The following is a 21,621-nucleotide window of genomic DNA, read 5'->3' on the forward strand; positions in this document are numbered from 1 at the left end:
GTATAACTGGTATTATCCACATACCAAATGTATAGTACCACAGTCAGGATAGCGGAGAATGGAAAGATCCAGAGGTAATTGTGCAGTCAGATATGAAGTTCTCTGAACAGTGCAAACAGTCTGCCAGGATGGGGTGTTGTCAATGATATAAGGGAATCTTGCCAACAGGGATAAGGAGGTGATTATCCCATTGTATAAGGCAATGGTTAGGTTACATCTCGAGTACCGCATATAGGTCTGGAAGCCTCATTTTTGGAAATGATGTAGATCTGTTGGAATGGGTGCAGAGAAGAGCAATGAGATGAGTGAGAAGAGCAAAAAGGATGCTGGAAAAAGGAAAGGCTTCAATTTCTACAAACTGCAGTATTTGGAAACTAGGCACCTGGGAGGAAACAATGTGTTCAGGGCATTGAATGGATCAAGTAAGCTCAATTTTGATGTCATCCTTCATCTTCCTCGGGAGTACAGAGATGAGGGGACATAAATTTAACCTCCATGCACAAGTACATGACAACCCAGGTGTGAACCAACGTAAGCAGGGGTCGAGGTGTGGCGCCCACACCACATGGAGGAACACCGCCCCTCTATGTTACCAGGCAGTACTAGGTGGTAGATGACTCTCATCAACCTGTGAAATACCACCACTTTGCTTATGGAGGCTTGAAGTGGTGGAACCCATGTTTAATCTCTAGAGCTAAATTCCAGTCAACCCTTCCCTATCTCTTCCATCATGCAGTATGAGTGATGACTTTTGAGGTTATGATGAATGTCGTGGCGAGATCCAATATTCCTTACATTTCGAGGGTACAGCTCTAAAACGGTGTTCGCAGGCCAGCTGCTAGATAGTAACACCGGACCAAACCTATTGGTAACTCTCTAGGAGGCTTCCGGATCAGCTAGTGTATAATCTTGCTACCTCTGCTCTGCCAGATAGTGACTGGAGGGAGTCCGAGTAGTGTGCATGCGGGGAGCATTGTCGAGGCCACGTTATGCCAAGGATCTGGGTATATTCTTACCACATGTACGCCATATCCAAAAATTTCATTACTTCGTACAGCATGTCCCACCCACTTTTTCTTACTATTGAATACACCATGAATTGTCAAAATAATAGTGCAAGCTTATCTGCGAAAAGATCTAAACCTCCCAAGCACTTCCTCATTCATTTCACAAATATACGTGGTCTCAATTCTAATCTAAACGATGTCCATTTCCACTTGCAGTCTGCCAAACCCCATGTACTTTTTCTGACAGAATCTCAGTTATCAGTTGATTCAACTACTGCTCATCTCAGATGCCCAAATTATTCGTTGTATGATTCCTTTCGCCTCAAAGGTGGTACTTGTGTGTATGTGCGTTCTGATATTCCCTGTCAGAGACTTGGCAATTTGGAATCTCCTCTCTTTGATCTTCTCTGGCTTAAAATCTCTCTACCTCATTGTGTCAAATTCATCTGTTGTCTCTACCGTTCTCCCAACTCCACTAATCACATGGAGCTCTTTGACTTCCTCTCTTTGCAACTTGACTTTCTCCAGTCCAACTTTCCTAACAGTGAGGTAATTTTCCTTGGTGATTTCAATGTTCACAACTACAGCTGGCTTCCGTTTTCTAGTCACACCGACCCAGCAGGTCGAGATGCTGAGGCTTTTGCAATTACTAATGACCTAGCACAGATTCTTCATTTACCTACAAGAATACTGGACAATCCTAATCATACAGCCAATAACGCTTGATCTTTTTATCACAAACAACCGTTCTAAGTACACGGTCGAAGTGAGAGGTCCTTTAGGCACTTCAGATCACAACTTGGTGATTGTTTCTTCTCCAATGGAACCTTTATCTCGTGGCTATTCTCAACCTAGTGTTGTTTGGCATTACAAGAATGCAAAATGGGATGACCTGCGCGACTTCTTTTCTTTGGTCGGATTACTGTTTCAAAACTTCTGATGTCAACGTTTTCTCAGATCGTGTCAGTGAAATTATTCTTGCAGGAATGGAATCGTTTTATCCCACACTCCACTTTAAAATCTCATCCTTTATCTAAACCTTGGTTTTCCAATAAATGTGCTAAGGCTGTTCAAGAGAAGAATGTTGCATATTGTAATTGGCTTGTTTCTAATTCTTCAGTTTCATTTTCTGCCACCAAAGCTCGCAACAATTGTAAAGCAGTTATTAATCAGTTCAAACTAGAGTTTGAACAGGCTAAGAGTAGAAAACTTGCTTCTTGCCCTAATGGTAGCCGAACATTCTAATCTCTTGCCAAAGCTATTCACCGCAACTTTTGCCCATCTCTGCTCCCACCTCTGTCCAAACCAGATGGTTCTGTTGTCACTTCAGCCAAGGATAAAGCTGACCTGCTAGCATCCCATTTTTCTTCCAGCTCATGTATTAATGATCTTGGTAAAACACCTCCCACTATTCCCAACACGCTCCATTCAATGCCTCCTGTGGTCTTCCGTCAAAAGGACATCAGAAGGATTTTGATGAATCTCGATGCTAAGAAAGCTCCAGGTCCTGACTGTGTTTCTCCACTTGTTCTCAAAACCTGTGCTCCTGAAGTTACTCCTATTCTTTGCCGCCTTTTTTCACTTTCTTATTCCAAAGGTGTTTTTCCTTCTGCTTGGAAATTTGCTCATATCCAGCCAGTTCCTAAAAAGGGTGACAAATCCCTCCCATCCAATTATCGTCCCATTGCAATTACTTCTACTCTTTCTAAAGTAATGGAGAAATCAATTAACTGCCAACTCCTAAACTACCTAGAAACCTTCCGTCTGATCAACGATTGCCAGTATGGATTCCGTAAGTGTCGATCCACTGGTGATATTCTGGCTTATGTTACCCATTTATGGACTAATTCAATGGAAAGGTTCAGTGAAACACAAACACGATCAAAAGCCTTTGAGTGAAACACTCAAAGGCTTTTGATCGTGTTTGGCATAAAGGTCTTCTAAACAAGCTTCCATCTTATGGTTTGCCAACTGTTTTTAGTAATTGGTTATCCAGTTTTCTCTCTGATCGCTCATTGAGGGTGATGGTAGATGGCTCTCTGTCTTCTAACTTCTCCACTAATGGCGGTGTCCCCCAAGGTTCAGTTCTTTCCCCCACTCTTTTGCTATATTAATGACCTTCTTCCATTGACTGGAAATCCTATCCATAGTTTTGCCGATGATAGCACATTGCATTCCACTTTCCATTTTGAGAAACCTTGTTCTGTTCAATCAGCTTCAACTTCTCGAAAATCTGCTACCAATTCGTTAAATGCCGATCTTCAGGTAATTCTCCAGTGGGGCAAAGACAACTTAGTTGATTTCAACCCTTCTAAAACTCAGTCTTGTCTTATATCTCGCAAAAAGGATTCTTCTGCTCCTATGCTTATCTTTAGTGACATTCAGATTTCTAGGCAAAATGATTTATCTCTTTTGGGGATTACCCTGACTTCTAATCTCTCTTGGCACAAGCACATTACAAATATTGCTTCCTCTGCATCTAAAAAACTAGGTTTTCTCTTTTGCTCTCTGCGTTACTTTTCTTCCATACAGCTGCTCACTGTGTATAAATTGCAAATCCGCCGTACAATGGAATATTGTTCCCACATCTGGGGTGGTGCCCCAAAACCTCTCTCAGGCTTCTTGATTCCATTCAAGAAGAGGGCAGTTAGGTTAATTAATGATTCATCTCTAACAGAGTCTCTCCACTCGCTTTCTCATAGACGTACTGTTTCTGCTGCATGCCTCTTCTACAGATACTTCCATGGGCACTGTTCTTCTGAATTGGCTTCTATAATTCCCGCTCTCTCTTTCAAAACAGTCCGAACACGTGCCGCTACCAGCCACCATCCATTTACTCTCCAACTTCAAACCCACAGAACCAACTTTTCATCTTCCTCATTTATTCATTCAACTGCTGTTTTCTGGAACAACCTTCCTTCATACGTATTTCCTGAAAATTACAATCTACAGAAGTTCAAGTCCAATGTCAACAAATATCTTCTTTCGTCTTCTCAACCTCCAACCCAAGCATGGTACTAAGTACTATAGGTTCTAATACCTCTCGTGTTTGGGGTTCACATAAAAAAAAAAAAAATTTTAACTGAGGAAGAATTGTTTCAGGTTAGATATGTAGACGTTTGCCTTCAGCCAGCATGTAGCTGATTGTTAGAACAAACAATCCAATCTATCTTGTGTTGTAGAGGTGGGTTAATTTGAATAAATTCAAGAAAGAACTAGACAAACTTATAGAGGGGGATGGACAGATGATAGAGTAAGTGTTGGCTTTTTTATTTTATTTTATTTTATTTTATTTATTATTTTGCTTATTCTGTATTTTTTTTTTTTTTTTTTTATGAGAACCCCAAACACGAGAGGTATTAGAACCTATAGTACTTAGTACCATGCTTGGGTTGGAGGTTGAGAAGACGAAAGAAGATATTTGTTGAGAGCAGGTATTATAGGAGCCAATTCAGAAGAACAGTGCCCATGGAAGTATCTGTAGAGGAGGCATGCAGCAGAAACAGTACATCTATGAGAAAGCGAGTGGAGAGACTCTGTTAGAGATGAATCTTTAATTAACCTAACTGCCCTCTTCTGAATGGAATCAAGAAGCCTGAGAGAGGTTTTGGGGACACCACCCCAGATGTGGGAACAATATTGCATGGCAGGGCGGATTTGCGATTTATACAGAGTGAGCAGCTGTTTGGAAGAAAAGTAACGCCGAGAGCGAAAGAGAAAACCAAGTTTTTTAGATGCAGAGGAAGCAATATTTGTAATGTGCTTGTGCCGAGAGAGATTAGAAGTCAGGGTAATCCCCAAAAGAGATAAATCATTTTGCCTAGAAATCGAGTGTCACTAAAGATAAGCATAGGAGCAGAAGAATCCTTTTTGCGAGATATAAGACAAGACTGAGTTTTAGAAGGGTTGAAATCAACTAAGTTGTCTTTGCCCCACTGGAGAATTACCTGAAGATCGGCATTTAAGGAATTGGCAGCAGATTTTCGAGAAGTTGAAGCTGATTGAACAGAACAAGGTTTCTCAAAATGGAAAGTGGAATGCAATGTGCTATCATCGGCAAAACTATGGATAGGATTTCCAGTCAATGGAAGAAGGTCATTGATATACAAGACGAAAAGAATGGGGGAAAGAACTGAACCTTGGGGGACACCGGCATTAGTGGAGAAGTTAGAAGACAGAGAGCCATCTACCATCACCTTCAGTGAGCGATCAGAGAGAAAACTGGATAACCAATTACTAAAAACAGTTGGCAAACCATAAGGTGGAAGCTTGTTTAGAAGACCTTTATGCCAAACACAATCAAAAGCCTTTGAGATGTCAAGAGCAACTACTTGTGTTTCACCGAACCTTTCCATTGAATTAGTCCATAAATGGGTAACATAAGCCAGAATATCACCAGTGGATCGACACTGACGGAATCCATACTGGCGATCGTTGATCAGACGGAAGGTTTCTAGGTAGTTTAAGAGTTGGCGGTTAATTGATTTCTCCATTACTTTAGAAAGAGTAGAAGTAATTGCAATGGGACGATAATTGGATGGGAGGGATTTGTCACCCTTTTTAGGAACTGGCTGGATATGAGCAAATTTCCAAGCAGAAGGAAAAACACCTTTGGAATAAGAAAGTGAAAAAAGGCGACAAAGAATAGGAGTAAGTTCAGGAGCACATGTTTTGAGAACAAGTGGAGAAATACCATCAGGACCTGGAGCTTTCTTAGCATCAAGATTCATCAAAATCCTTCTGATATCCTTTTGATGGAAGACCACAGAAGGCATTGAATGGAGCGTGTTAGAAATGGTGGGAGGTGTTTTACCAAGATCATTAATACATGAGCTGGAAGAAAAATGGGATGCTAGCAGGTCAGCTTTATCCTTGGCTGAAGTGACAAAAGAACCATCTGGTTTGGACAGAGGTGGGAGCAGAGATGGGCAAAAGTTGCGGCCAATAGCTTTAGCAAGAGACCAGAATGCTCGGTTACCATTAGGGCAAGAAGCAAGTTTTCTACTCTTAGCCTGTTCAAACTCTAGTTTGGACTGATTAATAACTGCTTTACAATTGTTGCTAGCTTTGGCGTAGGCAGAAAATGAAACTGAAGAATTAGAAACAAGCAAATAACGATATGCAACATTCTTCTCTTGGACAGCATTAGCACATTTGTTGAAGAACCAAGGTTTAGATAAAGGACGAGATTTTAAAGTGGAGTGTGGGATAAAGGATTCCATTCCTGCAAGAATAATTTCACTGACATGATCTGAGCAAACATTGACATCAGAAGTTTTGAAACAGTAATCAGACCAAGGAAAAAAAGTCTCGCAGGTCATCCCATTTTGCATTCTTGTAATGCCAAACAATACAAGGTTGGGAATAGCCATGAGATAAAGGTTCCATTGGAGAAGAAACAATCACCAAGTTGTGATCTGAAGTGCCTAAAGGACCTCTCACTTCGACCGCGTACTTAGAAGGGTTGTTTTTGAGAAAAAGATCAAGCGTATTGGCTGTATGATTAGGATTGTCCGGTATTCTTGTAGGTAAATGAACAATCTGTGCTAGGTCATTAGTAATTGCAAAAGCCTCAGCATCTCGACCTGCTGGGTCGGTGTAACTAGAAACCGGAAGCCAGCTGGAGTTGTGAACGTTAAAATCACCAAGGAAAATTACCTCACTGTTAGGAAAGTTGGACTGGAGAAAGTCAAGTTGCAAAGAGAGGAAGTCAAAGAGCTCCAAGTGATTAGTGGAGTTGGGAGAACGGTAGAGACAACAGATGAATTTGACACAATGAGGTAGAGAGATTTTAAGCCAGAGAAGATCAAAGAGAGGAGATTCCAAATTGCCAAGTCTCTGATAGGGAATATCAGAACGGACATATGCACAAGTACCACCTTTGAGGCGAAAGGAATCATACAGCAAATAATTTGGACATCTGAGATGAGCAGTAGTTGAATCAACTGATAACTGAGATTCAATCAGAAAAAGTACATGGGGTTTGGAAGACTGCAAGTGGAAATGGACATCGTTGAGATTGGAATTGAGACCACGTATATTTGTGAAATGAATTAGGAAGTCCTTGGGAGGTTTAGATCATTTCGCAGATAAGCTTGCTCTATTATTTTGACAATTCATGGTGTATTCAATAGTAAGAAAAAGTGGGTGGGACATGCTGTATGAAGTAATGAAATTTTTGGATACGGCGTACATGTGGTAAGAATATACCCAGATCCTTGGCATAACGTGGCCTCGACAATGCTCCCCGCATGCACACTACTCGGACTCCCTCCAGTCACTATCTGGCAGAGTAGAGGTAGCAAGATTATACACTAGCTGATCCGGAAGCCTCCTAGAGAGTTACCAATAGGTTTGGTCCGGTGTACTATCTAGCAGCTGGCCTGCGAACACCGTTTTAGAGCTGTACCCTCGAAATGTAAGGAATATTGGATCTCGCCACGACATTCATCATAACCTCAAAAATCATCAATCATACTGCATGATGGAAGAGATAGGGAAGGGTTGGCCTGAAGTTAGCTCTAGAGACTAAACATGGGTTCCACCACTTCAAGCCTCCAATAAGCAAAGTGGTGGTATTTCACCGGTTAATGAGAGTCATCTACCACATAGTACTGCCGGGTAACATAGAGGGGCGGCGTTCCTCCATGTGGTGTGGGCGCCACACCTCGACCCCTACTTTCGTTGGTTCACACCTGGGTTGTCACGCACCATGTACTTGTACATGTAGGTTATACCCACAATTACTAACAGTCCCACCATCATGAAGGTGCAAGCAGAGGATTTGGCTGTCATAGACCGTCTGGACTTTGCCGAAATTGGGTCCACTTGACTTAAGTGTCACCCGAATATCAGTTCCATCAGCGTTTTAGACTCCTAGGTAGCAAGAACAGCTTGTCTGGCATATCTGAGAGAATGTCTGTGACAACCTCAAGGACCAGTATAAGCATGCTTTCTTGCATCACTTGCCACTACTAATTATAATGCTAAATGCTAGTTATTGCACCAGATGCCACTGCTAACCAAGATAGGCATTTGCACTGGACACAGTCAACCTATTTCTGCACCAACCATGAGAGACTGCTGCAGCCACTTCTTATTCATTTGTCAATTTCCCTGAGTACACTGGTGTCAGGATGCTCTCAGTCTGGGTACTGCATGTATGCACAATCAGAGCCATGTGCAGTTCCCTGAAATGTTTCTACATGAGGTATCCATGCGGCAGCAGTGCTCATTAGTTGTTGTACAATCCATCTCATTAAGCTCATTCCTGCCATTATTCAAACATCAATTTTCATCTCAAACTTTAACAGCTCCTTTTTAACTTCTCAACAGCTGATACGTTACAGTTATCAAGAATATGGTTTGCATATGACATGTCTAATTTGCATGGAAATGTACTTTCTAAAACAACTCTGCCTGCCTAGAATGACATAATCAATCTTTAATTTCAAGTATCACATTAAATACACATCAGATGAAAAACTTTCAGGGCAATTTTTTTTTTTTTTTTTTTTTTTTATTTCTTGTCAAGGAATGATTTCTCATGCAGAATTAACAATACACACTATATAGGAGAAAGCAAAAGCTTCACAAAGCCTTATATCAACACTGAAGGTGCTGCGTGTTGTTCTGAAGCCACAGGTCTACTACTTCTGACAATGTCTTTTTGTTGGTGCTTTTGAAAACAGAGATAAAAATAAATTTGTATTTACATTTAATACAGAGAACATTATTATAATACGAGGGCTGTTCAATAAAGAATGATCATAATTTTTCATGAACCATACTGCTCACTATTTCTAGCTCAGCTGCAGAATTTAAGACCAAATCATAAGATGCATCGCATAGCAATTGCACAGTTGACTCTTACCCACAATGTGACCTTGTCAGTCAGTCAAGTTCATGCCTGTTCACTTTTGCCTGCATAATCAGTGCGATACATGAGGAACGGTATGCTGCTTTTTCAAATTTTGCTTTTGTCTCAAGGAAACATCAGTTTCAGCACATGAAATGTTAAAAGAGGCTTATGGTGAATTTACACTTCCATTAGCACAGCTAATGGAAGTGTAAATTCTAACCCATAGGTGGGTTAGAATTTTTAAAGGTGGATGTGATTCAACCACAAAAATCAGCAGTCCCAGAGCACCAACTACTGCTGTCACCACAGAAAGCATAAACACTGCTTCTGTAATCATGAGAGAAGATTGTCGTATAACAGTAAGACAACTGACAAAGATGTTGAGAACATCAGTCAGAAGCATGCACGGTATTTTCCATAACTATTTGCATATGACATGTTTCTTGTACACTGGGTTCCAAGACTACTCACGTCTGAGCAACAGCAAGTTCATATGAAGATTTGTCAGGAGCTACGATGCATGGTTACTGAAGATGGTGAGGTTCTCAGAAAGTTAAAAAAAGGAGCTGCAAAGAAAATGTCTCCAGTCATCAGAAGCTGTAAAGACATCAGAGGAGATTCACAAATACATGTCAAAAAATGGCTTACACCATGTTTTTGAAGAATAGCAGAAACAATGGAGTTAAGTGCATTTAATCAAATGGTGAGGGCTACTTTGAAAAGGACCATCAAAATATGAATGATTAATAAAGATATGTTGTGGGAAAAAACTATAATCATTCTTTATTGAACAGCCCTCATATGTTTTGTTATCAGACATACTTGTAATCTTCGTTTGCAGCAGTGAAGTTATAAGCTTCCATTGGATTCCAGCAAAGCATATTACTGCGAAGTTTTAAAAAAACCTAAAGATAAATTAAATGGGTATAAGTCTTTTTTTGCTCATTAACTGTAATCAATAATAAGTAAATCTGTAACACAAAATATCAGTGCACGTTTAAATTCTGTTACCACTGCTAATTCATGAGGTCAGAAAGAAAACAGGTTAAAACTGTTTCTGTTGTATTATTTATTACAGCAAAATTTATATTTTCACATTTCCGATTACAAATCTTACTGAAATTCTGTAACTTGAGGCAGACTGATCTTATATAGTTATTTCAGTATCATTTCAAAATCTTTAAAATGAAATATAACATTACAGTGTGTGTGTGTGTGTGTGTTTGGAAAGAAGTTATTTTTAGAAATTTTTCCATAAATAAGTTTAAAGGCATTATACAGGGTGATTCACTACCAGTGTGACAAACTTGCAGGAGGTGTTGGGGGTACAAAGGCGAATCAGAATCACATAGCATTGCAGTGTCCGAAATGCCTTCGTCATGCGGTAGAGGACGTTGAACGGGAGGTCGCGTGAACAGCGATCCCACTGGAAGTCAGCATTTGCGAGCCGGTTCCCAAGGCAGTAGGATGGACGAGTATTCAAATGTTGAACTGGCCGACATGCACCTCGCGTATGGAGCTGTGGACTGTAATGGGCGCGCCGCTCTGCGCTTGTACCAGGAACGTTTCCCGCACAGACATGATCCTCATCATACGATTTTCGCATGTGTGCACAGAAGGTTACGTGAGACTGGTTGTTTCACGAGAGGTACCATGAATCGAGAGTGAACGACGAGGATGCCAGACAATGAGGAGAATGTCCTACGTATTGCAGAAAGCAATCCGAGTATGAGTACTCGAGCGATAGGCCAACGATTGGGTATTTCCCAATCCACTGTATGGAGGATACTGTCAACAAACCAAATGAGTTCGTACCATCTGCAATGCATCCAATCATTGGAGCCTGTGGATTATCCCCTCCGGATGACTTTTGCTACTTGGTTTATTCAACAGAAACGGTTCGCAAATGCTGACTTCGAGCGGGATCGCTGTTCACGCGACCTCCCGTTCAACGTCCTCTACCGCATGACGAAGGCATTTCGGACCCTGCAATGTTATGAGATTCCGATTCGTCTTTGAGCCCCCTACACCTCCTGCAAGTTTGTCACATGGTAGTGAATCACCCTGTATACTAAGCACATCTTCCAAATTAAAAGTTAGTAAACACTGATGTCATCAGGATTGTATTTTAATTTTCTCTTACTTCAAAACTGCTATTCCAATGATTGTAACATATAGTGCAGAGTAGCAAATTGTGTAATGCAGCATCCACTGATACAATGTATAGGTATTATCCATTTCTAGTCACAATTCTGTCATTTCACTCTCAATTCATCATACTGGGGTTCTTGCAAAAGCAAACAAGATAATGAAATATGCAAAAAACTATAAATATAATTTTTTTCATTTTGTGACTCTCAGAAAGTGACTGCTTATGGGTGACAGTAATCGCTGAATAACAAAAATTTGATGTATAAGTGGCCGTGTTCAAGGGGTGGTGACATGCATTCCATAACCTCTCCTACCCAAATGTCAACCTCACCTTTTCGGGGAAAACTGACCCGTTTCCACAGACGAGGCTCTGGCTACCGAGTTACAGCGGTATAACTGTCCCATTACATACAGAGGAAATGCTGTACCTGAAGTCTGTCTAGAGGCTATAAGGTGGCAGCCCCACCACTAGACTTACCCCGCGAAAGGATGGTAACCTATCCGGGGGACATTCTAAATACTCGAAATAAGCTCAAGGGAAAAAACTGGACGGCTCTCAAGGGTAACGACCTAGGCAATGGATATACTATGATTAAGGAACTCAAAGTAGCAACTTGGAACGTTAGGGGAATAAATCACAAATTAGATGAATTGACCATGGAACTAAAAAATAGATTGACATAGCAGTCATTACCGAAACAAAAAAGAACAAAGGATCCAAAGAAATAGGTAACTTCATAACGATATACTCCGGCGTACCAAGTGAAATGTGGGCATCATCGGGAGTTGCTGTCATAATAAAGAAAGAATGGGAAAACAAAATACTAGACTACTCTTGGTTATCATCCAGAATATTGAAATTAAGACTAAAAATTCTATCTTATACAATAACAATCATTGGCATCTACGCACCAGTAGAAGGCAACATTGATGAAACCACAGAATTTTATGACGAATTACAACAGATCATAGACCAAACTAACAAAAACGAGTATCTCATACTAGCAGGAGATTTTAATGCATGGGTTGGTGCTCAATCAGTAGACAAATGTATAGGATCAGAAGGCGAACCCGTGGTCAACAATAATGGAAGATGCCTGATAGACTTCTGCATTTTTAATAAACTTAAAATTACAAATACTTTTTTCAGACACAAGAATATCCATAAATTCACATGGGAAGCAAGAAACACAAGGTCTATAATAGATTATATTATCATTAATGAAAATTTAAATTACAAAATTAGAGACACTAGAGTATTCAGAGGCAGTGAAATTGACAGTGATCACTACCCAGTAGAAAGCACTTTCAAAATAAAAAGAAATTATCTTAATAAAAAGAAGAAAATAGCAACAAAAACTACTAAGAAATTAAAAATATATTTGTTGGAAGACGAAAGCACTAAATTCCTGTATGAAAGTCGATTGAAAGATAAACTAAAATCAGATGAAAGTGATAATGTTGAGGAAATCTCTTCAAACATGAAAAAATCGATTGTGGGAGCTGCTGAAGAAAGTCTTGGATATAAACCTATAAAAAATAAAAACTGGCTAAGAACTTGGAATGAAGAATTGAAACAAACAATCAATGAGAAAAAAAAAGACCTATAAACTGTTCCTACAAACTAAAGACCTACATCTACACATAAAATATAAAAAGCTTCGAGCAGAAGTCAGAAAACTAACCAGAAGAATCCGACAAGATGACTGGGATAAATTTGTTAAATCTTTAGAATGTGATATCACGGGGCCCACAGAGAAGAGGTTTTAAAATTTTTAAGAAATTACAACTAGACACAAATGATCAAATAAAAACTAACTCCATCTTCCAAGCAGAATGGCAGCAACACTATTCCAAACTATGATATAACCCAGGCACTAAGGAATTGGAAGATGAATCTGTGATAACCAAAGATGACGAAAATATAACAATGGAAGAACTAGAGTTAATATTACAAAAATCAAAAAACCGAAAAAGCCCAGGCATAGACCATTTGAATGTAGAACTATTTAAATATGGGGGCACCTTACTAAAAAAACGCACTACTAAAATTATTTAACATCATATGGCATAAGCAACAGATACCCAAAGATTTGGAAACAGGAATAGTAATCAATTTACACAAAAAAGGCTCCAGAAATAAACCTAACAACTACAGAGGGACAATACTGCTGTCAACTGCTGCAAAGCTATACTCTAATATACTAAAGAATAAACTTAATAAATACAGCGAACAATTCTTAGAAGAAGAACAATGTGGGTTCAGAAAAGGGAGAAGCACAATAGATGCCATTTTCTCACTACAACAAATTTTGGAGAAAAGAAGAGAATTCAATCTACCAACATTTCTGCTCTTTATTGATTATGAAAAAGCATATGACAATGTAAACCGGGAAAAACTTTGTCAGATTCTACGCGAAGAAAATATTCCAACCCAACTCTGGAAAGCGATCCAAAGCCTACATAAAAACTCAAAAGTCTCTATAAAATATTCTAATGGCCAACTATCAGACCCAATTAACACCAATAAAGGAGTGAAACAAGGATTTGGACTATCACCAAATTTATTTAATATCTACATCAACAAAATTCTTAAAGAATGGAAACAAACAATTAACAATGGAATACAGTTGAACAACAGGAATAAAATCCAAACTATATTATATGCTGATGATCAAGTTATAATTGCAAAATCCAAAGATGAACTACAGATAGCAGCAAATGAACTTAATAAAATAGGTAAAAAGTACAGGATGAAAATCTCCACCTCAAAAACAAAATCAATGGGATTATGTGGAAAAAACATACAAAGAGTCAAAATTGTTTATTGATGATAAAATATTAGAACAAATATCTGACTCCACCTATTTGGGAAATTTAATATCAAATGAAGGGAAAGACAGCCACATAAAACTACAAAAATATAATAAAATGAATGGAACGATTAAACGCCACTTCGGAGAAACAAATGACAACTGAAACAAAATTACGGCTGCACAACATCACTTCAAAACCAGCCCTCTTCTACAGCTGTGAGACTTGGATCGTAAATAAGAAAGATGCACACAAACTAGAAGCAGCACAAACAATTTTTAAGACCATTATTAGGCTTTACAAGACTAGACCACCAAAGAAATATAGATATCCGTGAGAAATTAAAAGTAGATAACATAGTAAATGACATAAAACGGTATCAGGAAAAATGGATCAGCCACGTAGAAAGAATGAACCCAGACCTGATCCCAAAATTAGCCTTTAACTACAAACCTACAGGCAAGAGAGATGTTGGTCGACCAAGACAACGATGGCGAGATCAAGACCACCTCCAAGAACTACAACGGAACAGGTCTTAAAAGACCTAAGCCGGACCAAGTTCATAATGATGATGATGTATAAGCAAATTGGTCTTAATTGGTTATGCTTCCATAACCAATCAGAACCAAAGTCCCACTCATACATCCATTCTCTTGCTTATACATCATATGATAGTTCATCATACTGGGGTCCATGGTCGTGTGACCGCTGGCTGGTTGTCAGACAGTTGTTGAGCTAGTCACGGTGAACTCATGACACCACAGATTGGAAGCACTTAATCATGTCTGCTGTTGTCAAGAAAACCGGCAACTGAACATCTTACCCTACAACCATTCCACATAAAAAACTGAAAACATCAACAACCCATTCTTCCTCTCAGACATTCAAAAATTGATTGCTGTGGGTGCAAACTGAAATCTCACATCAGCCATTCCCACAACTTAGAGCTTTCGTTAGTGTTGCAGACCAGTCTATAAACACTTGCTTATAGACTAAAATAAAAATAATGATGCTAGTCATGGTTGCACATAGGTTTCATACATGTAATTCATAATTTGTGTGTGTGTGTAATGACAGACAAGGTGTCAAATAAATATGTGCATTGTAAAATGGCATGTTGTATCAGATAATATATACAGTAAGACCCCCACATCTGCGAGGAATACGTTCCAAGGCCTACCATGGATAGCTGAAACCGCGGATATAAGTGAACACCTGTTGACCCCATATATAACGTGATTTTCTTGTACATACATATGTATTTTTTTTTTTTTATCCTCGCCTTTTCCCATTATTATATGGGGTCAGCGTTTTTATTGTTTTGGCATGCAATTTTTACGGCCGAATGCCCTTCCTGACGCCAACCCTCACCCTTTATCCGGGCTGGGAATATGCGGTGGTCATTCAGTGACCTGCCGCATCCTCCGAATTTGGTGGGTACGGGCTCAAGCCCCGGTCTAATCAAGAAGCGTGTGCTATGCACTACTCCTCCTGCCCACCTGGCTACAGAGGCACCTTGTACATACATACATATAATAAAGTTTAATTGATAAATTAAACACACAGTAAGACATTAAATACGGTAATTATAAAGTACAGCAGACTCTCGATTTACTGGGATTTAATTAACCAGAACATTTCAAGACTCCAAATTTTAAAAAAAAAAAAAAAAAAAAAACCAGAAATCATAAAATTCAAGTAATAACTAGAATAGGTATAAACAGATACAGTGGATTCCGGTTATTTGGGCCACTGGTTAATCGGGGCAAATCATAAAAAACAGAACCCAATCAAGAAAATAGCCAGGGTTTACTTCACATAATTGGGACAACATGCCATTTAATCGGGGCAGGAAACCGCAGCACTGGAGATTACCCTATGATTGTCTCCGACCGTACCACGTGGTTCAGTTGGATTTCTGGAGGTCACAACGATAAAACAAAAACAATTAGCAGTCACCTGTTTATTGGGCTTTTCTGTTAGTGCAATCTATCATAAATGGATAGTAAACTCGATCTTATAATACCGACAGCTGGAATTCTGTGGGTTATTGTGGTGAATCGTGTTTACACTGCCATGGAATCTTCAATCATATAAAAAAATTAATTTTCAGAATCTTCTCTTCATTCCTATTTTTAAAGCTTCATAACTTGTTACTCCATTCTCACTTGCGCATATCGTGTTACTTGCAATTTGTGTGCAGTGTTCTTTGTTATTGATTGCTAATCTTTTTACTGTTTTAAATTTTAACCACCACCCACAAATGTCAGTGAACAGAAATTTCAACTAGTTAGTATGTACATATTACAGTACGTATTAATTATTCCGATTATCACGTATATTCTTCCGATTTTCACGTATGATTTAATTTTTTAATTGGTAAGGTAATAATGGGTAAATTTCTGTTCAATACATCTTTACTTTTATAGCCTGTGGATAACATGCCTCCTAATTTTGCTAATTAGAATCGCTGTATAATAGAATTAAAATTCAATTCACAAACATGATCACAACGACTGGCACTTACTACACACTGTATAGTGAACGATACTTTACTATGGTGACTCCATCGTAACATGATTTGATTGTACAGTGAACCAATTGTAAAGTGAGGGTCCATTGTATTTTTAACCTTTTTTATGTGAAACTTCGGATAAATGGGGCAGCTACTTAATGAGGCCAAAATGCACTAGCCCCAATGTGTCCCAAATAACCGGAATCGACTGTATCTTGCAAGTCGTAAATAAATGAGAAGAACCGGCATTATAAGTCGTCATTGGGAGATTAGTGTACCTATTGTCTTGCAACACCCGCTGTCTTCACACTTACTGCTCAAAACAAAAAAAAGAGAACAAATGTTTAGTTTGATTTAGTGCGTCGCGTCGATTGTTGTGTTCTGTCACACTGCAAAAGGACAAATTTTGTTTTGTTATTATGTCAGCGATGTCAGATTTTTTTTTTTTTTTTTTTGTTTAGAAATCGTGAAAATGATGGGAAAACCCAAGATTTGTGCTTTCAAATTAAACCAAAACTTGAAATTATTCAAAAGTTTGAAAAATGGTGCATCGGTTAAATCTCTAAAGAACCATTATAATGTTGGTGACCAAACCAGACGCTACACTGTAAAAGGGAAGCTATACGACTTAAAATCGACATCGTAAAAAATAAAGGGAAGCACCGAATTGGACATGTGACTAGTATGTGCTAAGTTTTTTCATTTTTTTCCCATGGTTAACCGCGGCTAACTGAATCAGTGGATATGGGGGCACAACTGTATTATGTATATATCTCTATGGGTAGTTAGCGTGGTGACATTACCAGTGTTATAGAAGAAAACCAAGAACCCCAAAAAACTGATTGGAAGGTCTCCTCCTTTGAGTGTGGGGGGAAAGGTTATTCTTACTTTTAAGAATAACTTACTATATACACTGTGCTGCCACTTTATTAGGTAGCACTTACCTAGTAGCGTGTTGAGCCTCCGAGCGTTCAAAACAGCCTGAATTTGTTTAGGCATGGATTGAACAAGATGCTGAAAAAGTTGTGCAGGAATGGAGTACCGTGCAGACATGAGTTCACCCAGTTCCTTGAGATTTGATGGAGGTGTAGGCCTTCAGCGAACAGCCCTTTCCAGCTCATCCCAAAAATGTTCAATAGGATTAAGATCTGGAGAACTGAGCGGGCCACTGCAGCAAAGAAAAGTCATTGTCATGTTCCTGGAACCATTCCATAGTGATTCAGCCTTTGTGCACCAGCGCATTATCCTGCTGGAAGTAATCATCTGACTTAGGATAAACTGTCAACATGAATGGATGCACTTGGTCAGCAATGATGTTTAAGTACAAAGTGGCATTCAGATGTGAATCTATGGGTATCAATGGACCCAACGTGTGTAAAGAAAACATTCCCCACACCCCACTGCCCCCACCACCTTGCACAGTAGTCGTCAGACATGACGGGTCTGTGGATTCATGTTGCTTTCGCTAAATTCTGAGCCTTCCATCAACATGACGCACCAGGAACTTCCACTCGTCAGACCAAGCAACTGTTTTCCAATCCTCGATAGTCCAGTGCTGGTGTTGCTCTGCCCACAGGAGGCGTGCTCTCTTGTTCTTCATTGATAACAAAGCTATGCAATGTGGCTGTTGACTGTTGTAGCCCATTTGCGACAAAGTGTGGCTAGTGATCCGTTGTGATATTTTGTTCTGCACACCAAGGTTGTATTCTGACGTGATGTGTGACATTGTGGCCCATGTTTGCTTGCACAAATTCTAGCCATCCTCCTCTTACCTCTCTCATCAACAAGCAATTTTCTTCCACAGGAGTGCCGCTGAGAGGATGTTTTCTGTTCGTTGCGCCATTCTCGATACACCCTTGAAACTGTGGTGCATGAAAAGTTCAGGAGAACTGCCGTTTCAGAGATGCTTTGTCCAGCACGTCTTGCAGCTACTACCATGCCACACTTGAAGTCCATTAGATCACTCCTTTTCCCCATTCTTGCTGCGGTTTGTACACTTAACTGATACTAGAAAGGTTGTTCTGCTGCATTTATATCTACAACTGTGGTCATGTGACTTGCAATGTTGTGGGGTTAACTATTTGTGTGCACAGCAGGGTTGTACCTAATAAAGTGGCAGCACAGTGTATTTCTGTGTAGTGATGGGAGGGAGATCAGATTGAAAAAGTTTAATTTTGTTGGAATTTAATTATCAAACAAATATAAGATTTTTTATAATATTTCTTTTATAAAACTGATTTTAATCTAATTACTATCACATCATTCCATCAATTTAGAATATGGTCTCATTATTCAAAAAAAAAAAAAAAAAAAAAAAAACGAAGGATAAAAGAGGCCTTTTAAAAAATTAATGATAATCATTCACATTTAATGTTGTTTTCCAGGTTTGTATTTTAATTATAGTGTCTCTTTACAAAAATGCATTAATCTAGAGGAATATGAGTTTAGTTCTTTCCAGCAATATCTTTATTAGTACATTAGAAAAACTTAATTTCTTAAAAGTTTAAACGATTAAATTTATCCTTTATTAAACCACTAAGTTCCTACAAAATCTAATTGTGATAATCATACTATCAGATCATCTTTTGGTGTCATAAGCCCTACGCACTCTTCATTCCAAAGCCTTACTACATTATATAAAACATACAAAAATACCCTTGAATTAAATCTAATTTTTTGTTTTTAAAGAAATTCCATTTATAAAAATTCAGTATAAATACTTTGAAATTTCTTTGAATGATTTTTCTACAGAAACAGCTGAAGAAAGAACGTTGAAGAAAAGGCATGTTATGATTAATAATTGTTCTGAAAAATCTTTATTTTTTCCCTTTCAATTAGCAGAGGCATATGATGCAAGAAAGTAAGTTTATGCAGCATCGGACAAAAAAAAAAAAAAAAAAAACCACTTCCCATTTCACCCATCCATTCACTCTGAAAGTTTGTCCAGTTCTACCTTGAATTTATTTAAGCTATTAACTTCCACAACAACAGATGGAAGTTTGTTCCAGCAAGGTTCATAAATGAACAAGAGAAAGAATACCATCAACACTGAGCTTGCTCAAACCATTCAAGGCCTTAGACACCTCAGTCAGATCACCTAGCAGTCGCCTAGTCTCCAGACATTACAATTTGCAGAACTTAAGCCTTTCTTGGTAAAAAGCACCCCTTTCTTCCCTTCTCTCTACTCATTCTAGCAACTCCACATCCTTCCTAAAATGAGGCCTCCAGACCTGTATGCAGTACTCAAAGTGTGGCCTGACCATTGCCTTATACAAAGGGATAATCACTTCCTTATCCCTGCTAGCAAAATTCCTGTATATCACTGTATAAGACCCTATGACCTGCTCTTGCCACCTGTCTGCACTGCTCAATTACCTCCAAGTCTTTTTCATTATCCAATACCCCGAGTGTAATACCACACAGTTGGTACATTTCTCATTACCCATATGCAGTACTTTACATTTGACAATGTTAAACTTCAGTTTCTACTTCTCAGCCATTCTGCCCAACTTTTCTAGATCCTGTTGCAGTAGCATAATGTCATTAACAACCCTGTCATCTGCAAACTTTAGCATTAAGCCTGACATACCTTCATCAATAACATTAATAAATATACAAAACAACAATGAGCCCAACACTGAATCATATAATCCAACTGGTCAAGATGTCACAACCTGTCACACAGTAACAAGTGTTACCTATAATCATTAATAACTTTTTAAGGATTTAAGATTCCTGAAGGCTGGAAACACTTGTTTCCAGCCTTCATGAAAATAAAAATTTCAGCTGAAATTACAGTTTGTTTCCTACTATCACATAAAGTAAAGCTGATAATATGAAAAAAATGAAATTTTTCAAAAATCTGAAATAAGAATATTTAAGTAATTTTTTTAATAAGGAAAAAAGGTGAATTAAGAAAGCCTTACTTTAGCAGAAAGATATCTGGGGGACAGGGAGGCCATGCAATGGGACTATCTCAGCTGGTCCAATGGTAAGAAAATTTTTCAATGAGGAAATTGTGCACATGCAAGCTTCAATGTGGTGGTGGTGCCCCATCTTGCTGATTGAACACACGTGGCTGCATATCTTTAAGCTGAGATGCAGCATACAATTTGAGAATATCTATGTAATTTGCAAATTTTACAGTTTTTCTAAAAGAAAAAAAAGGGGCCAATCATCTGAATGAAGGACAGTGGGTACCTGGACTATCATGCATGTGTTTACGAACTGAGTGGGGATTTTCAGATCCTCATATGTGACAGTGTATCTGTTAACGTTACCAAACACGTAAAATGTCACTTCATCACTAAAATGACATTTTCCAAAAAGTGCTCATCTTTTGGGGTATTCCTTGAGCAGCATGATGTGTAGGTTTTTTTTTGTTTTTTTTTTATGAAAACCACAAACACAGAGGTATAAGAACCTATAGTACTTGGTACCGTGCATGGGTTGGAGGTTGAGAAAACGAAAGAAGATATTTGTTGACATTAGACTTAAACTTCTGTAGACTGTAATTTCCGGAAATACGTATGAAGGAAGGTTGTTCCAGAAAACAGCAATTGAATGAATAAACGAGGAAGATGAAAAGGGACACCGCCAGCAAGATGGGGCACCACCACCACATTGAAGCTTGCATGTGCACAATTTCCTCATTGAAAAATTTTCTTACCATTGGACCAGCTGAGATAGTCCCATTGCATGGCCTCCCTGTCCCTCAGATATCTTTCTGCTAAAGTAAGGACAGTAAATGGGTGTTGGCTGCACATGTTCGGACTGTTTTGAAAGAGAGAGCAGGAATTATAGAAGCAAATTCAGAAGAACAGTGCCCATGGAAATATCTGTAGAAAAGGCATGCAGCAGAAACAAGTACATCTATGAGACAGAGTGGAGAGACTCTGTTTGAGATGAGTCATTAATTAACCTAATTGCCCTCTTCTGAATGGAATATAGAAGTCTGAGAGAGGCCACATCTGGGGTTGTGCCCCAGATGTGGCCTCTCTGTCATCTTTTTCTGTAGATGCAAAATACTTATTCAATCTCTCAGCAATCTAAGCAGGATTATCGACAGTTAACACACTGATATCAAGTGGCCCAATGTGATTCAATCCCCTTCCTTCTACTGTTAATATAAGTATAAAGTCTTTGCTGTTTTTCTTTGTATTCTTTGCCAGAGATTTCTCATAATCTGCCTTAGCTTGCTTACCTCCTTTGTGACTTGATTATAGACTAATCTATATATACCATAGGCTTCTGTATCACCTGATAATTTATAT

At 38.8% G+C, this 21,621-nt stretch overlaps 1 protein-coding gene across 2 annotated transcripts in view; it reads right to left on the bottom strand.

The window, feature by feature from the left end:
• The window catches only part of LOC150084428 (DDB1- and CUL4-associated factor 13), a 175,960-nt gene that overhangs the window by 60,693 nt on the left and 93,646 nt on the right, over positions 1–21,621 (bottom strand). For both annotated transcript variants that reach the window (XM_090375218.1, XM_090375219.1), the window contains one exon: positions 9,691–9,773. In XM_090375218.1, the coding sequence (XP_090231344.1) occupies positions 9,691–9,773 (83 nt within the window). The remainder of the gene's footprint in view (positions 1–9,690; positions 9,774–21,621) is intronic.

This window comes from Mastigoproctus giganteus, chromosome 6 (genome assembly GCF_048544385.1).
Source record: "Mastigoproctus giganteus isolate SK-2022 chromosome 6, ASM4854438v1, whole genome shotgun sequence".
Classification (NCBI taxonomy): Eukaryota; Metazoa; Arthropoda; class Arachnida; order Uropygi; family Thelyphonidae; genus Mastigoproctus; species Mastigoproctus giganteus.